The following is a 16,155-nucleotide window of genomic DNA, read 5'->3' on the forward strand; positions in this document are numbered from 1 at the left end:
AAAGTTTTAACTTAAAGTTGTTTAACTCTTTGTTCTAAACAAAGGATATAATTTGTTTTTTTCTTTTTTTAGTACTTGATTCTGAAACTTGAAAGGCCTGCTATAGTCCAGAACATCACATTTGGAAAATATGAGAAAACTCATGTCTGCAATTTGAAGAAATTTAAAGTCTTTGGTGGAATGAATGAAGAAAATATGACAGAGCTATTGTCCAGGTGAGTTATGATTATGGGGAAGAAGGAGTTGTCTTCTAAACAAGCTGCAGTCTTAGTTTTATCTCTTTGTGGCTAAATCTGCATGTTTGATCTTTCTTTCAAGGGAGAAAAGAATATTTCTACTATTGTATTTCTAGTGCCTTATTTTAATATGGTGACTTGAGTTAGCCTTTTTTTTTAACCAGCAGCCACAACTTAATATTGTTACTAAAGAAGAAAATAAAACTTGGGTGTTTTTTTTCCCTACTTATTTTTCGATCTTATTTTTGAACTGTAAATGACCACAGAAATATTTTCAGCTTCAATAAAAATCTTTGCTTTAAAATTATGAGATTTGGGGAGTCTGGGTGGCTCAGTCAGTTAAGCGTCTGCCTTTGGCTCAGGGCATGATCCCAGGGTCCTGGGATCAAATTCCGCATTAGGCTCCTTGCCCAGCGGGGAGCCTGCTTCTCCCTCTGCCTGCCGCACCCCCTGTTTGTGCTCTGTCTCTCTCTCTGACAATTAAATAAATAAAATCTTAAAAAATATATGTACAGACTCTATCTAAAACATTAGGATTGTTTGCCCTAATCCAGAAACAGTATTTTGGGAATTTAGTATAAATTGGAGACTAAAAAGAGAAAGAGTATGTGACTGTATCTACCACAGTGCCTGCCACTTGGAAGGAGCTTAGTAAATTTGAGTTTTAAAGACATAGACCATGAGGAATGAAAGTGTTAATTTGCCCCCTGGATAATGAAAAATCAGACAGCCAGTAGAAGGGACAAATAAAGCCACAGTGTTTTAGAATATATTTGTGATATAATATGTCCCATTAGCACAGTATTTGATATAAGTAAATATTACATCTATACTGCGTGTAAGTCATGAAAGTATTTTAGGACATAAGGCAACCTGAAGGTAAGTGATTTTCCCATAAATACTTGTGTTTCAATCCTGTTTGTGTAGAAAGGTGATAAGGGTTTATTTTTATGTAGGATGAAGTGGGTGCTATTAAACCAATGGAGTTAAAAGTGTCTTTGAAAATTTACTGAGCTCTAAAAGGAACATTATTAATATCTTAATCAGAATTTTTAAGAACTTAATTGTTTCACAGACTTTAGTATTTGGCTCTAAGTTGTCAGATATGTACATGAATTATTTTTAATTTTTTTCTTACTGCATACATATTTTATGTTATATTCAGTTCTACTCTAAGGACACTAGGTCCTATCACACATTTCCATGCACTGTAGCCACATCTTTTTATTAACACTGATCATTTTTCATTAGGCCTCATATAATTAAGAGAACACAGTTATGATACAGTTGATATGAATATACAAGTTTTGACCTATATTCTCATGTTTGACTACTACTTATTTTTTTTAAAGCTTATTTATTTATGTATTTGTCAGAGAGAGCACAAACAGGGAGAATGGCAGGCAGAGGGAGAAACAGGCTCCCCACTGAGCAAGGAGCCCGATATGGGACTCGATCCCAGGACCCTGGGATCATGACCTGAGCCGAAGGCAGACCCTTAACCAACTGAGCCTCCCAGGCTTCCCTTCGACTACTTCTTTACATTTTCTTGGTCGTGTATTTTGTTTAACCTTAAGATCTGAGTATGATTTATGTTTAGTGTGTTTACTAAATTATAAAGTCAGATTTGATAACCTATTTTTTTTCACAGTGGCTTAAAGAATGATTATAACAAAGAAACATTCACCTTGAAGCATAAAATTGATGAACAGATGTTCCCTTGTCGATTCATTAAAATAGGTAAGGTTTTTAGCATTCTGAAATGAAATAAATTCCTTATACCATCAGTCAACAAACTACAGTCTCTGGGCTGAATCCTTCAGAACTCCTGTTTCTTAAAATAAGATTTTATGGGAACACTGCCACACTGGTTATTCACTGGTTGTAATGTCTGTCTTGCATTTGCTCTACAAAGTAGTTGCAAGAGACAGGATGTTTACTGTTTGGCCCTTTGCAGCAAAAGTTTTCTTTTCCCTGCTTTATAAATCTATAACTAAGTGACAGTTATTTCAGGTAGAACATTTTCTAAGTATTTTTTCATTTGAACGTTTTCTTGGAAGGTTTAATGAGATAAGTGACTTAGTTCAGCTTTGATTGTTTTATGGAAGGTTTATCAAGTTACTGTAAAGCTATAATATTCTAAAACTAAATACTGATGAATTCCTTAAGGCAGTATATTATGGTTACTTTCTGGTTTTTTTTTTAACCCTCCCCCCATTCTGTTTTATGTCTTTGTGTGTGTGTGTGTGTGTGTGAAATGTTCATCAAACCTATTAAACTAATTTTGTGTCCTTTGGTGCAAGTAATGTTTGAAAAATACTACCTAAGGCATGTATTTATTTAGCAAGTGTTTAGCTTAAGACAATATTTGTAATGCCTCCTCAACATCAGTATTTTTAGAGTTATTTTGCTTTTCTTTAGGATTTATTTCTTTTTTTAAGGTAGAAAAGTGAGGACTTGAATCTTTCAATTTGCAGTCTGCATCTATGTTACATAACTGAAAATACTATGTTAAAATTAAAGTGAATCAGATCCTTCAAAGAATATTAATAAAAGCCAGAATCCCATGTTTTGATTTGGGAGAAAAATTCCTCTTTTGGAACAAGCAGTGTACTTCATAGTCATTTTTTGCCAACCTGTCAAGAGGTGGCCAGTTCATTTCATTGAATCAGATAGTTCTGTTGGGCAAAAAGAATATTTAAGGTCTTAATAAAGATTACTATAGAGGAAAAACTACTTTTACAATAGTTGGGCTATCCAGTGTGTTACTTTCTTTTATGACTATAGTTTCTGTTGTTATAATAAATAATTGTAAATAAAAACCTGTTTCCTGTTTTTCTATGAGAATTTATGAACAAGCAAATTTTTTGACTTAGTTTAACTCTTGTTGGTTTTTTTTTTTTTTTTTGTACTGAGTACTTCTTTCCTCATTATGCAGGCCACCAAGTTCCTATAGACCCTAGCATAGCTTTAATAGTTCTACGTTCACATCTTTCAAATGTACAAGCAGTGAAACGTCTTATGTTTTCCTGTAATAGATTTAGGTTATATTAAATTTTAAAGTACTTATTCAACTTCTGTTTTACTTCATCATGCAAAATGAAATTTCTCTTTCTCTTTTTATGTTCAGAATCTTATTTGTGCTTTTATGCACAGTACCCACAGTCGTTGGTTTACTTTGAAGGAAACTACCTACTGCTACTGCTTCTATAGTTCTCAGTCTTCTAGTATTATTTGTTAGAAGAAGTATGAATAAACGTCTGTTTAGGGAAGTTGCATAGTTTTCTTCCCTTAAAAATTTATAAAACAGAGGTCTCCTCTGGACCAGTTAGACATTCAGCTGCCCAAAGATAAGAAATTGGACCTCTTTCCAGCCCTGTCAGCCTTTAATTACAGGGCATAATGGGATGTCTTTTACTTAGCCCTGGGTTAGTTTTATGGTATTCAGGCAAAATGTTAATTGGAGCTTTCAAATAATTATAGATACTTATTAACTCATTGATACTTAGGATATTAATATTTAGATAACTTCATATTTCTTTTCTGTTAGAAGATGTTAATAGTGGTCTACTGTGTGCTTGCTTTCTAATCTTCTCAACATTCTCTTGATAAATTTTCTTCGAAAATAATATAAAGTGAAAATGTGAAACTCAAAGCCTTTATGTTAGGTTAGTATTTTTAGTTTATCACCATGTTTTCTTTAAAAAAAATCATTCTGAAAAAGCACTTGAATGATATGTGGCGCTCTTGTGGTGGTAATTTAGCAGGTATTTGTTTCGTGCTTAGGCTAAATTGCTAGAATGACTTGGATTTCTGTGGATTTTTCTGATTTTTGCAGACTGGGTGGTTGTGAGGGCTTTAGGGAGAAGCTTCAGCTCTGGCTAGATTTGGCCTGCATTCTGGATCCTCAGAAGTTTTTAGAAGTCTAGAATGAGTACTAAGTCTGGGAGGGGTGCCCTGATGGTAGCCCTTTATGAAAGCAGGTGGAAAGGTGACATCCTATGTACCATAAACTCCTCTGAATCCTTAGGTTTTTGGATTCACTCTTCTGTTTCAATAATTTACCTTCTCTTTCCCTCAGTAATATCAAACTTATAATTACTGTATATTTTTAGTATGTTTATTTTCTTTTGGATATTCTTGTGTTACTGATGTTTTTAAAAATCAGCTTGTTCAATTATATGTAAAGAGAAAAATGGATATGGGGCACCTGGCTGGCTCAGTTGGTGGAGTATGTGACTTGATCTTGGGGTTGTGAGTTGAGCCCCACGTTGGATGTAGAGATTACTTAAAAAATAAAATCTTAGGGGCGCCTGGGTGGCTCAGTTGGTTAGGCGACTGCCTTCGGCTCGGGTCATGGTCCTGGAGTCCCGGGATCGAGTCCCGCATCAGGCTCCCTGCTAGGCAGGGAGTCTGTTTTGTCCTCTGGCCCTGTCCCCTCTCATGTGTTCTCTCTCTCTCAAATAAATAAATAAAATCTTAAAAAAAAAATAAAATCTTAAAAAAAAAATTGGATATATACCACTGAGCCTTTGATTGAGATTACATTAAATTTATAATAAATTTGAGGGGAACTGGCATGTTTACAACATTGAGTTTTCCCATTTAAGAACATAGTATGTCCTTTCATTTATTCAATTCTTAATTAACATTTTATATTTTCTGCAATAGCTCCTGCCTATATTAACGTTTATTCTGAGATACTGTAAGCTCTTGTGACCTTTTTAAAGGGGACTTTTTCATTAAATTTTCTAGTTAGTTATTACAGGTAGAGGGAAAACTGATTTTCATGTTTACCTTGCATACAGTCTTAAGTTTTTCAGTTGACTCTCTTGAATTTTTTATGAAGATAGCTATATCATCTTCAAGTGATACTGTTTTTTCTTAATTTGCTTTTTTTTCCCTCTCTCTTACTGCATTGGCTAAGATCTCCCATATAGTGTTGAATAATAGAGATAATTGGGCTTCTTTGTCTTGTTCCTGACTTGAGCAGCAATACTTAATGTTTCTCCATTAGGTTTAATTTTTGAGGTCTTTGATATTTAACAAAAAATTTAGGTAAGGTAGTTTTCTTTTGTCTTCTATTTCTTACATATTAAGAGGGGTTTTTTTTCTTCTAATGAGTAGAAAATAAATTTTATTAATTTACTCTTAGCACCACTTAACCACTTGAAGTTATCAGACACATTTTTTACTTTGTTAACATGGTGAATTACACTAATAGAGCTTCTATTATTGAACCATCCTTCTATTCCTGGAATGAACTCTATTTGGTTATAGTGAAAACCTGGTAGAATTTTTTTGCAACTTAAAAAAATTTTTTTGAATATATACTTACAGCTGAGATCAGCCTTAAATTCTTTTTCTTCTGAGTTTATTTTCAGGGTTATACCACTTGTTATGTAATTGAACTTTTGCTCTCTTTTTGTGCTCTGATACAGTTTAATTTATATAGTAATTATTTGTTTCTTGTGGGTTTGATAAAAATTTTTTTTTTAAAGATTTTATTTATTTATTTGACAGAGAAAGACACAGCGAGAGAGGGAACACAAACAGGGAGTGGGAGAGGGAGAAGCAGACTCCTTGCCGAGCAGGGAGCCCGATGCGGGACTCGATCCCGGGACTCCAGGATCATGACCTGAGCCGAAGGCAGTCGCTTAACCGACTGAGCCACCCAGGCGCCCGGGTTTGATAAAATTTGACTGCTAAATCATCTAGTCCTGGTCCTGTTTTTAGAGAGGTAGATAAATAAGCACTTTGAATTTATTTTATAGTGTTTTTTTTTTAAAGATTTTATTTATTTACTTGACAGAGAGAGACACAGCGAGAAAGAGAACACAAGCAGGGGGAGTGGGAGAGGGAGAAACAGGCTTCCCGACGAGCAGGGAGCCTGATGTGGGGCTCGATTCCAGGACCTTAGGATCATGACCCGAGCCGAAGGCAGACGCTCAAAGACTGAGCCACCCAGGCGTCCCTATTTTATAGTGTTTTTATAAATTACATCCCTTGATGGCATGGATCATATTTTCTTTTTTTTCTTACTGTAACCCCAGCACCTAATAATACAGTGTTAGGCTTATAGAAAATGTTCTGAAAATTTATTGAATGAATTTAAATGGGCATGAATAGTGATTTTACTCTGCTAAAGTTTTATTTGAACTATGTTAATTTTTTTTCTTTTTCTTTCTTTCTTTTCTCCACAAAGTTCCACTCTTATCCTGGGGACCCAGCTTTAACTTTAGCATCTGGTACGTTGAACTTAGTGGCATTGATGATCCCGATGTAGTACAACCCTGTCTCAACTGGTATAGCAAGGTAGGACTGTATTTTAAAATCCTGATTTTATGTTTCTGATACCTATAAAGGGAGCAATGTGTAAAGCTTTTGTCTTCATTGAGAATAATTTAAAATACTGAGAATAGTAATAACTGTAGTGATTAATCAGCTAACATTTATTTACATTCTGCCAGCTGCTAAGCAATCTTTATAACTTATTTAATCATTACCACTCTATGAGATAGGTAGTTATTATCCCTCTTTTACAGATGATGAAATGGAGCACCGAGACTTTGAGGATCTTGCTTGGTCCACACAGTTCACAGTTGTAAAGTGCCCACACCAGCATATAAACTCAGGCAGTCTAGCTCCAGAGTCTGCCATTATATGTATTATTAAACCTATCTGATCCTGAATTTTGTTTTCAACCAATATTGATAGAAATATTTAAACACAGTTTTTAGTGGGGTAGTGTTGATTCTGTGCTGCTTTGTTTTTTTTTTTTTAAGATTTTATTTATTTATTTGACAGAGAGAGACACAGCGAGAGCAGGAACCAAGCAGGGGGAGTGGGAAAGGGAGAAGCAGGCTTCCCTCCGAGCAGGGAGCCCGATGCGGGGCTTGATCCCAGGACTCCGGGATCATGACCTGAGCCGAAGACAAATGCTTAATGACTGAGCCACCCAGGCGTCCCTCTGTACTGCTTTTATAATATATTACTCCATTGTGTTTGTTGAGTAAAATAGGAATATTTACTTTTCCTTCAAAGAATTTGAAATAGCTTCTGTAAATATTATGATCTTGTGCTTATAGGAAGTATAAAATTATATTTAACCATTTTGTTCATAGATCATTTTATACAGAGGATACAGCCTGAAAAATGTGAGTTTAAGTTATTGAGAAATAGGTCTTTGGATTTTTTGCATACCATTTATACTTTGTTTTGTTTTTGATGAATATTTATTTGACTCTCATAGCTTTTTTTTTTTTTTTTTGATGGGGGGCTCTCTCTTGTCAAGGAGATGATAAAGCTTTAGTCTATTCACTACTTCTTACTACTTTTATTTGCAAGTAGGGGTGAACTGATGTACTCATAGGAGATTGGGAAGCACTATAAATTCTAAGGTTTTTCATATGGAATTTTGGCTCTTTTCTGGTTAGTTTAATTGAGGAACTCTTTGACAATTTATTTGTGGCATTTGATTATATTCAACTTAAAATAGATGCTTTTAGTATTTTCTGTATTTTTCATATATTCTTGGATTTCCTGTAATACTGTAAGATCTTTCAAGGTAGAGACAATATTTTTAAACGTTAAAAATCACCTTTACAGTGTTATACACATAGTTGTATAAACTTAGCATCTTCTAAATTCTATTGGTTCTTTTAAAAAATAATGATTAAATTTCTCTGATATTTGAATGTAATTTTCTCTTTAGCCTACGATGTGTGTGTGTGTGTGTGTGTATTTTAGTATACTCACACATACCTCTTGATATTGTAGAAAGTTGCAGATTTCACCTGTTACCGCAACATTGTGGAGAGATTATATTTGAGAACATAAAATTGTTCAGTCTTAACTTTTCAAGTTTGCTGCATTTATTTATTTATTTATTTATTTTTAAAGATTTTATTTATTTATTTGACAGAGACATAGCGAGAGAGGGAACACAAGCAGGGGGAGTGGGTGAGGGAGAAGCAGGCTTCCCGCTGAGCAGGGAGCCTGATGTGGGGCTCCATCCCAGGACCCTGAGATCATGACCTGAGCAGAAGGCAGGCGCTTAACGACTGAGCCACCCAGGTGCCCCAAGTTTGCTGCATTTATTATGAACCTCTGGAAATTAGATAAAATCTTCACCACTTTGAGTTTCAGTCTTTTTTTTAAAGTGTTGAAATTCTATTTCATAAATTTTCTCCTACTGTATATCTATATGCAGCCTGATAGAAAACTTACAATATAGATATGATTCAGACTCCTAAAGTCAACATGATAAAAAGGTATTGCTGTTAAATATGATTCCAGATAGTTATGATAAATCTTTATTTAGAAGCCAAGGGTTAAAGTTCGTTTGGATAAAGAATGAATCTTTTGTTATTTGAATAAGGAAAATCTTGGTTAAGTGTAATACTTAAGGAAAAATGTTTTGACATTTTATTAATTAGAAAATCAGCCAATTATAAATTGATTTGTATTTCAGGTCTTATAAATCTTCCTAAAAGGGGATATTCTTGTCTTTTAAAAGAATAATGCTTACAAGTAAATATTTTTGTTTGGTTATCGTGCATTGCTGCTTTGTCACTAGTTAATTTTGGTAATTTTTATTTAGGAAATTTGTGGAAATTTCATAAATTATTCTTGAAGATACTGCTTGTTTGTTTTTTTAAGTTTTTATCTGAGCTTGTATTTTTGGCATTCACCTTAATAGGGAAGAGTTAGTACATTGAACGTTCTTCTCTTTAGATTCTAGTTAATTGAGATTTTTACTTCATAGCATTTAATAGATGAGGTAGCCCAGGCTTCGAAAAAAATATAAAATTTAAATAATCTTTTTCTGATCATTTTGAGTCATAAATTCTGTTTGTGGTTTTTGAAATACATAAAACACTTGATAATATTTGCTTTTCATGTAATAACTTGAACCAAGAACAAAAAGCATAATATAACTTATATATATTATTTAATGGTTTCTAAGCTTTGAGTACCAACATTGTAATCTGATGAGTTAACGCCATGGAAGTTATAATCTTTGCAATCTTAGGTGGTCTTTGATAAACAGTTTTTCTGCTTTTTTAAAAGTTCAGGCTCTAGAATTAGGTTTGGTTTCATCTTTTTATATCTTTTATCTTTATGAAATATATACCTATGGGTATATATATGTATATTTGTATATCTTCATCTCTTTTGTGTCTTTCTGCTATATGGTTTTGTGACTTCTGGTAAGTTATTACGATTGACTAAGCTTCAGCTTTGCCTTTCAAAGTAGAAATAATGATACTAATGAGTAGTACAGTGCTTAGCACATAGTAAACGCTCACTTTAGGTTAGTTGTCACTTATTGCCTACAGTAATAACTAAGCAAATCTCTTCTTTTCATACTTTCTCTTGTGTTCCAGTAGTACCGTGAACAGGAAGCTATTCGTCTTTGCCTAAAACACTTCAGACAACACAACTATACAGAGGCCTTTGAATCGCTACAAAAAAAAACCAAGATTGCCCTGGAACATCCCATGTTAACAGATCTACATGATAAACTGGTGTTGAAGGGTGATTTTGATGCTTGTGAAGAATTGATTGAAAAAGCTGTAAATGGTATGTTATAAACATGTAAACTGTGTTTATTAGGGTGATTTCAAGTATATACAAGAAATAGTTTTTTGAAAAGAATATAATCTTATGCCAATTATTAGTTTACTTTTTTCCCCTCTTTTTACTCTGTAGAGATTGTTAGCTTGTTGAATTATGTGCTGCTTTTATATAAGGTAGGTCCATAATGATACTTGAAAAACAACAAACATATTTGAACTCACATATCTAAATCTAAATTGCCATCTTGGGAAACCATGGAAGCATGCAGTTGCATTTATGAATGCTAACATTGACTAGCACTAAACAGTGTTACAAAAAGGCTTTATTATTTTTTTATTTTTTTTTTAAAGATTTTATTTATTTGCGAGACAGAGAATGAGAGACAGAGAGCATGAGAGGGAGGAGGGTCAGAGGGAGAAGTAGACTCCCTGCTGAGCAGGGAGCCCGATGTGGGACTTGATCCCGGAACTCCAGGATCATGACCTGAGCCAAAGGCAGTCGCTTAACCAACTGAGCCACCCAGGCGCCCTACAAAAAGGCTTTAAATGTTACCTTCTGTTTTGGAGGCCTATTGCTTTATGTATTTTTGTTGATAGAAAATTGCCATTTTTTTAACGGCATGATTTGGCATAATGGATAGTTGGGTATGTTAAAAAATGTTATTAGTAGAAAGTTATAATGAATAATGAATGAGGAGATTTGTACTGGAAACATCTTTGTGATATGGATGCTACGTAATTGTTGATTTTTCTTGGATGGTTTTAAATCTGGTTTTGAAAGAAATGTGAATATTAGAACATGATATAATCTCCAAAGATAATTGTTTTGGAGGATGACATCTATTTGAATATTTAGGGCCTGGTATGTTTTATTATTTTTATTTTTATTTATTTATTTATTTTTAAAGATTTTATTTATTTGACAGAGAGAGACAGAGTGAGAGAGTGAACACAAGCGGGGGGAGTGGGAGAGGGAGAAGCAGGCTTCCCGCAGAGCAGGGACCCCGATGTGGGGCTTGATCCCAGGACCCTGGGATCATGACCTGAGCCAAAGGCAGACACTTAATGACTAAGCCACCCAGGCGCCCCTGTTTTGTTATTTTTTAAAAGGATCTCTGTTGTTATTTTATGGAATGGTATTCTTTTAAAAAATAATCTCCCACAGTGACAAAGAACAGAATAGGTGTTGTGGTATAATGGAAAAAAATATATTGGGATGCCTGGGTAGCTCAGTCAGTTAAGCATCCAGCCCTTGGTTTCGGCTCAGGTCATGATCTCAGGGTCTTGAGATTGAGCCTGGCTTTGGGCTCCCTGCTTAGCAGGAAGTTTGCTTAAGATTCTCTTCTTTGCTCCATCTGCCCCTCGCTCTGCTCAGACACATATGTGTGTGTGTATGTGTGTGTACACATTCTCTCTCAAATAAATAAATCTTAAAAAAAAATTTTTTTTTAATAGGGTGCCTGGGTGGCTCAGTTGATTAAGCGTCTGTCTTTGGCTCAGATCATGATCCCAGAATCCTGGGATCGAGCCCTGCGTTGGACTCCCTGCTCAGTGGGAAAGTCTGCTTCTCCCTCTCCCCCTGCCCCTCCCCCCTGCTCGTGCACGCTCTCACTCTCTCTGTCTCTCAGATAAATAAATAAAAATCTTTAAAAAAATTTTTTTTAAATATTTGGTCTTTGTCTCCTAAAAGTCCTGAAATTTAGTGGAGGGATAAGAGTGTTTTTGTATGCTGAGATGACAGGTGGCTGGGGTCCCTAGATAGCTTCAGATTTCCAGAAAGACCAAACCCTGTGTGTAGAGGGCTGATATTTTCAGCCCCACCACCCCAGCCCGATCTGCAGAGAGGGGAGAGGGGTCAGAGATTGAGTTCAACCACCAGTGGCCAGTGTTTTAATGAATCATCCCTAGGTAGTAGAGACTCAAAAAAAACAAAAACAAAAAACAAAACAAAAAAACCCCTAAACATTGAGGTGCCTGAAGAGGGCATAGAAAACACATACACACACTATCTCTCTCTCTCTTTCTCTGTCTCACTCACTCTGGTGAATTATTGAACCTGAGGGGGTTTGTGGGAACCCCAGATTTACAGGCAGTAAATAAGTACAGGTGGCCTGGGATTTGGGGTTGGCATTTGAAGTGGGGATAGTCTTTTGGGACTGAGCCCTTTAACGTAGAAGGATCTGACAGTAACTTCAGGTAGATAGTGTCAGAATTGAATTGTTGGATACCCAGTTGGTGTCAGAAAATTGGAGAAACAGCTGGTGTGAGAAAAAACCCCACACATTTGGTATTAGAAGCATTGTGAATAAAAACAGCTTAGTGCTCGGTATAAAACTTGTGGAATGAAATTTGGTGATTTTTTTTTTAATAGAACAATAGACTTTCTCCATTCTCTGCTTTCATGTATTTTAATCTTATCTCTGTTATCATCCATTATTATTATGTGCTCATTTATCAAATAGGTTGAATATTTTACAACTGAAGAAAATGGAACCAGTACTGCCTTCTTTGAGTTTATAAATTTTAAATTAACTTAAAATGAATTGCTTCTGGCTCCATTGCTTTGTAATAACAAACCTGCCTCTCAGCCTTATACATTGTTACTGCTTATTTAATTGGTAATGATACTTGCAAATAAATGATTACTGTGTTTGAAATAGAGTAAACTGTGCAGTATAAATAAATAGAATATATATGATTATTAGTCTCTTCCCAAACCATTAAAATGCCACCAATGAAAGTATAAATGTATGTATGCCATTTCTAAGAATGAATTCTATATATTTTTTTAACCTAAAGATGAGGAAGTCACGAGTATTTTCATGGTTTGTTACTTTTGCTTCAAATATTTATCTTAAGGCATGTAATATTTTGTTAAGGTAAATAACAATGAGAACAACAAAAACCACTGGCAACTTTATGCTATTACTAGGCTAAAACAGTTATATTTAAAAACTGTGTCTTTATCAGTATACTCATTTAAGAGAAACTGTTAAAGTCATGTGCAACTTTGATATTACAGGGACTTAACTTACCTTTCTGGCTCTAGGAAGGGCCCAAGTTTTAGGGAAAATTGGTAATTACTCTATTCTTGAGACTTAGAACGCAGTCATATTTTTTGTACTCCTCAACTGGCTTGGAACAGTGTTTAGTTAATAAACATTCCTTCCAGGGTTGTTCAGTTTGCTGCTGACTTCACTGATGATGATTTGTTGGACAAATAAGGAAGTAAACACTGCAGAGTTTTTTGGCTTCTACTCCACTAAAAACATAGCAGAGAAGGGCAAGAAGTTCCTGTTTGCTAAATAGGAAAGCTTAGGGAATCAAAAGCATCTTATAATGGAGGAAACAAAAATTATGTTTAGTATATCTTAGTGTGTTCTTCAAATATGAGTATTTGAGATATTTGAGAGAAAGTGTCTCTAATAGGCTTCCTATTTGTTAGAAACACCCCTACATTTATATTTAATTTCATTACAGATCCAATACCCCTGGACCAATTATTGCTACTTTCTCCCTGACAGTGCCGGGGGAAAAAGTAGAATCCAGTGATGATGGGCAAAAGTAATCACCTAGAACAGGAAGTATTCAAAGAAAACCTAACCTCCCTTTGCAGTGTTTATCTTATTTCTTCCTCTTTAAATTAAACTTTGCTTTTTTAAGATAAGGGAGGGATAAAGTTTAATAAAATGGTCCTAAAGTTTCAACTGGAGGTCTTTATCTCCTTCCCACTTTCCCTCCTCCTCTCCCTTTTCTCTCTTTCCCCCTTTAATCATTTCTTCTCACTCCATGGTTTATGTGGTGGTTGTTAATTATGTGGCAAGCGTGTTTCCCTCTCAGCACTTTTTTTAAGTGAGATCTCAAGTCTTGTAGGAGTTACCTTTGTGGCAAGGTTTTTTTTTTTTTTTTTTAAGATTTTATTTATTTGACAGAGAGAAAGACAGCGAGAGGGGAACACAAGCAGGGGGAGTGGGAGAGGGAGAAGCAGGCTCCCCACTGAGCAGGGAGCCCGATGTGGGGCTTGATCCCAGGACTCTGGGATCATGACCTGAGTGGAAGGCAGTTGCTTAACAACTGAGCCACCCAGGCGCCCCTGTGGCAAGGTTTTAAACTACAGATTTAATATTGTTAATAGCAATAGGGCTGTTCATATTCTGTATATCTTCTTGAGTGAGCATTGGTAGTTTGCATCTTTTAGGGAATATTCCCATTCCATCTAAATTGGTGAATTTATTGGCATAAAGTTGTTCATATCTTTATGACATCTTTATGTCATATCTTATTCTTGAAATTGGTGATTGTTGGTTTCTTTGTCTTTCTCTGTTTTTTTTTTCTTCTATTTCATTGATTTCTACCTTTATCTTTATTATTTCCTTTTTTCTGCATAGTTCAGTTTTAATGAAATGAAATGAAAGCTGAGGCCATTAATTTGAGATCCTTTACTAATACAAGGATTTGGTGTTAAAGAGTTACCCTCTAAATGCCAACATGAGTTCACTCCTTGGTGAGTCAGAAACTGGACCAGGCTGAATTGTTGCATAGAGAAAACTTTCATTTGCAGCAGAGGAGATCACAGTGAATGACTTCCAAAGCTGTGACTCCCTGAGAGAGGGTGAATGGGTTCCTTTTGTTTAGGGTTAGGATGAATATTTAGATTGGGAAGCCTTGTCATCATATGTAGAGGCGAGCATAAGGTCACACACGTGCCTTAAAGAAACATGCCTACACATACATTGTATGTTATGTAAGTGAAGCTGAGGCTCGGAGATTTTAGTATTATAATGAGGTAAAAGTAGTTGTTGTTCATTCCAGAGGTCACTCCATGGTCCTTCTGTGCAGGTGCAGGTTGGGGGTTTAGCTCAAAAGGTCTGGGTGGTCTGGGCCTGCGGGGGGTCTTGTCAGGGCAGTCTCCATCACCTCAGGGGTGCTTTCAGGTTTCATTTACCTCAGTTAAGAGCTAAACAGAAAAGAATAGCTTACGGAAAAATATAAGACAAAGGTTCGTGAGTACAAGCAGGTGGGCAGTGTCAGGTCTCGGGATCTAGTTGGTGACATAAACACTGCTAGCTGTATATGACAAATTTTGCTGTGTTGTGTTTTCATTTCTGTTCAATTTAAAATATGTATGCATAATGACCAACCCTTTGCCTTGTTTTGTTCTCTTGTGCTTAATCGTTTGGCCAGGATATTTAGTAGAAGGGTGAGATGATGTAATGATAGTGGATATCCCTATGTAGTTCATGTTCTCAAAACAAATGCTTTCAACATTTCATTGTGAAGTACGTTATTTGATCTGGGATTTTGGAGATCCTGTATTAGATTCCTAGATTGCTAAAAGTTAATGTTATAAATGGGTATTGAATTTTACCACTTTTTCTCTATCTTTTGTGATATGATTATTTTCCTCCTCAATTCTATTAATATGTGAAATCATAGTTATTGATTTTTTAATGTTAAACCTCAGATATACTTAACTTTACATTTCTCAGATAAATCTATCTTTCTCATACATTTTTTGGTCTATTTTGGATTTAGATGGACTAATGTTTTGTTAGAATTCTTCTGACTATACTTTCATTAGTAAAATTGGCCTTGTAATTTTTCTTTATCTTACCTTTCTCTTCAGGCTTAGTATCATTGTTACGCTGATCTCACATAATGTGTTAAGGAGTTAGCCTTTTCTTTCTATAACCTGTGAATATGTGAGATTTGCATTCTTTCTCATATGCTTGGTAGAATTTGTCATTATGCTAACTGTGCTTAGAAATTGCTTCGGGAAAGTATTTTTGTCTATCAGTTCAACTTATTAAATGTTGTAAGACTGTTCAGGGTTGTTTGGTTGGTTCAGCTTTTAACAAGATATCTTTTTCTAGGGGCGCCTGGGTGTCTCAGTCGTTAAGCATCTGCCTTTGGCTCAGGTCATGGTCCCAGGGTTCTGGGATCAAGCCCCACATCAAGCCCCAGATTGGGCTCCCTGCTTGGCGGGAAGCTTGTTTATCCCTCTCCCACTCCCCCTGCTTGTGTTCCCTTTCTCGCTATGTCTCTGTCAAATAAATAAATAAAATCTTAAAAAAAAAAAAGTATCTTTTTCTAGGAATTTTTCAGTTTCACTTAAAATTTCAAACTTCTGGGCATGAAAATATGCCTAATATCCCCTTGTTAAATGTTTTCAGGATTTCTGTTTCAGGATATCTCTTTTCACTCCTTCTATTTCTCATTGATGAATTCTTTTTCTTCCCCCCATCACTCTCACTGCAGAAATTTATTAAGTTTATTGGTCTTTTGAGGAAACCAGTTTCTGGTTTGTTGATTCTTTCTGTTATTTATAATGTCTTCAA

General features: G+C 35.3%; 1 protein-coding gene across 3 annotated transcripts in view; it reads left to right on the top strand.

Moving 5' to 3' along the window:
• Window positions 1–16,155, top strand: part of MKLN1 (muskelin 1) — a 167,638-nt gene that overhangs the window by 64,440 nt on the left and 87,043 nt on the right. For all 3 annotated transcript variants that reach the window (XM_035021125.1, XM_035021127.1, XM_035021126.1), the window contains 4 exons: window positions 73–215; window positions 1,888–1,976; window positions 6,442–6,551; window positions 9,629–9,821. In XM_035021125.1, the coding sequence (XP_034877016.1) occupies window positions 73–215; window positions 1,888–1,976; window positions 6,442–6,551; window positions 9,629–9,821 (535 nt within the window). The remainder of the gene's footprint in view (window positions 1–72; window positions 216–1,887; window positions 1,977–6,441; window positions 6,552–9,628; window positions 9,822–16,155) is intronic.

Source organism: Mirounga leonina, unplaced genomic scaffold (genome assembly GCF_011800145.1).
Source record: "Mirounga leonina isolate KUSES-001 unplaced genomic scaffold, KU_Mleo_1.0 Mir_174, whole genome shotgun sequence".
NCBI classification, from domain to species: Eukaryota; Metazoa; Chordata; class Mammalia; order Carnivora; family Phocidae; genus Mirounga; species Mirounga leonina.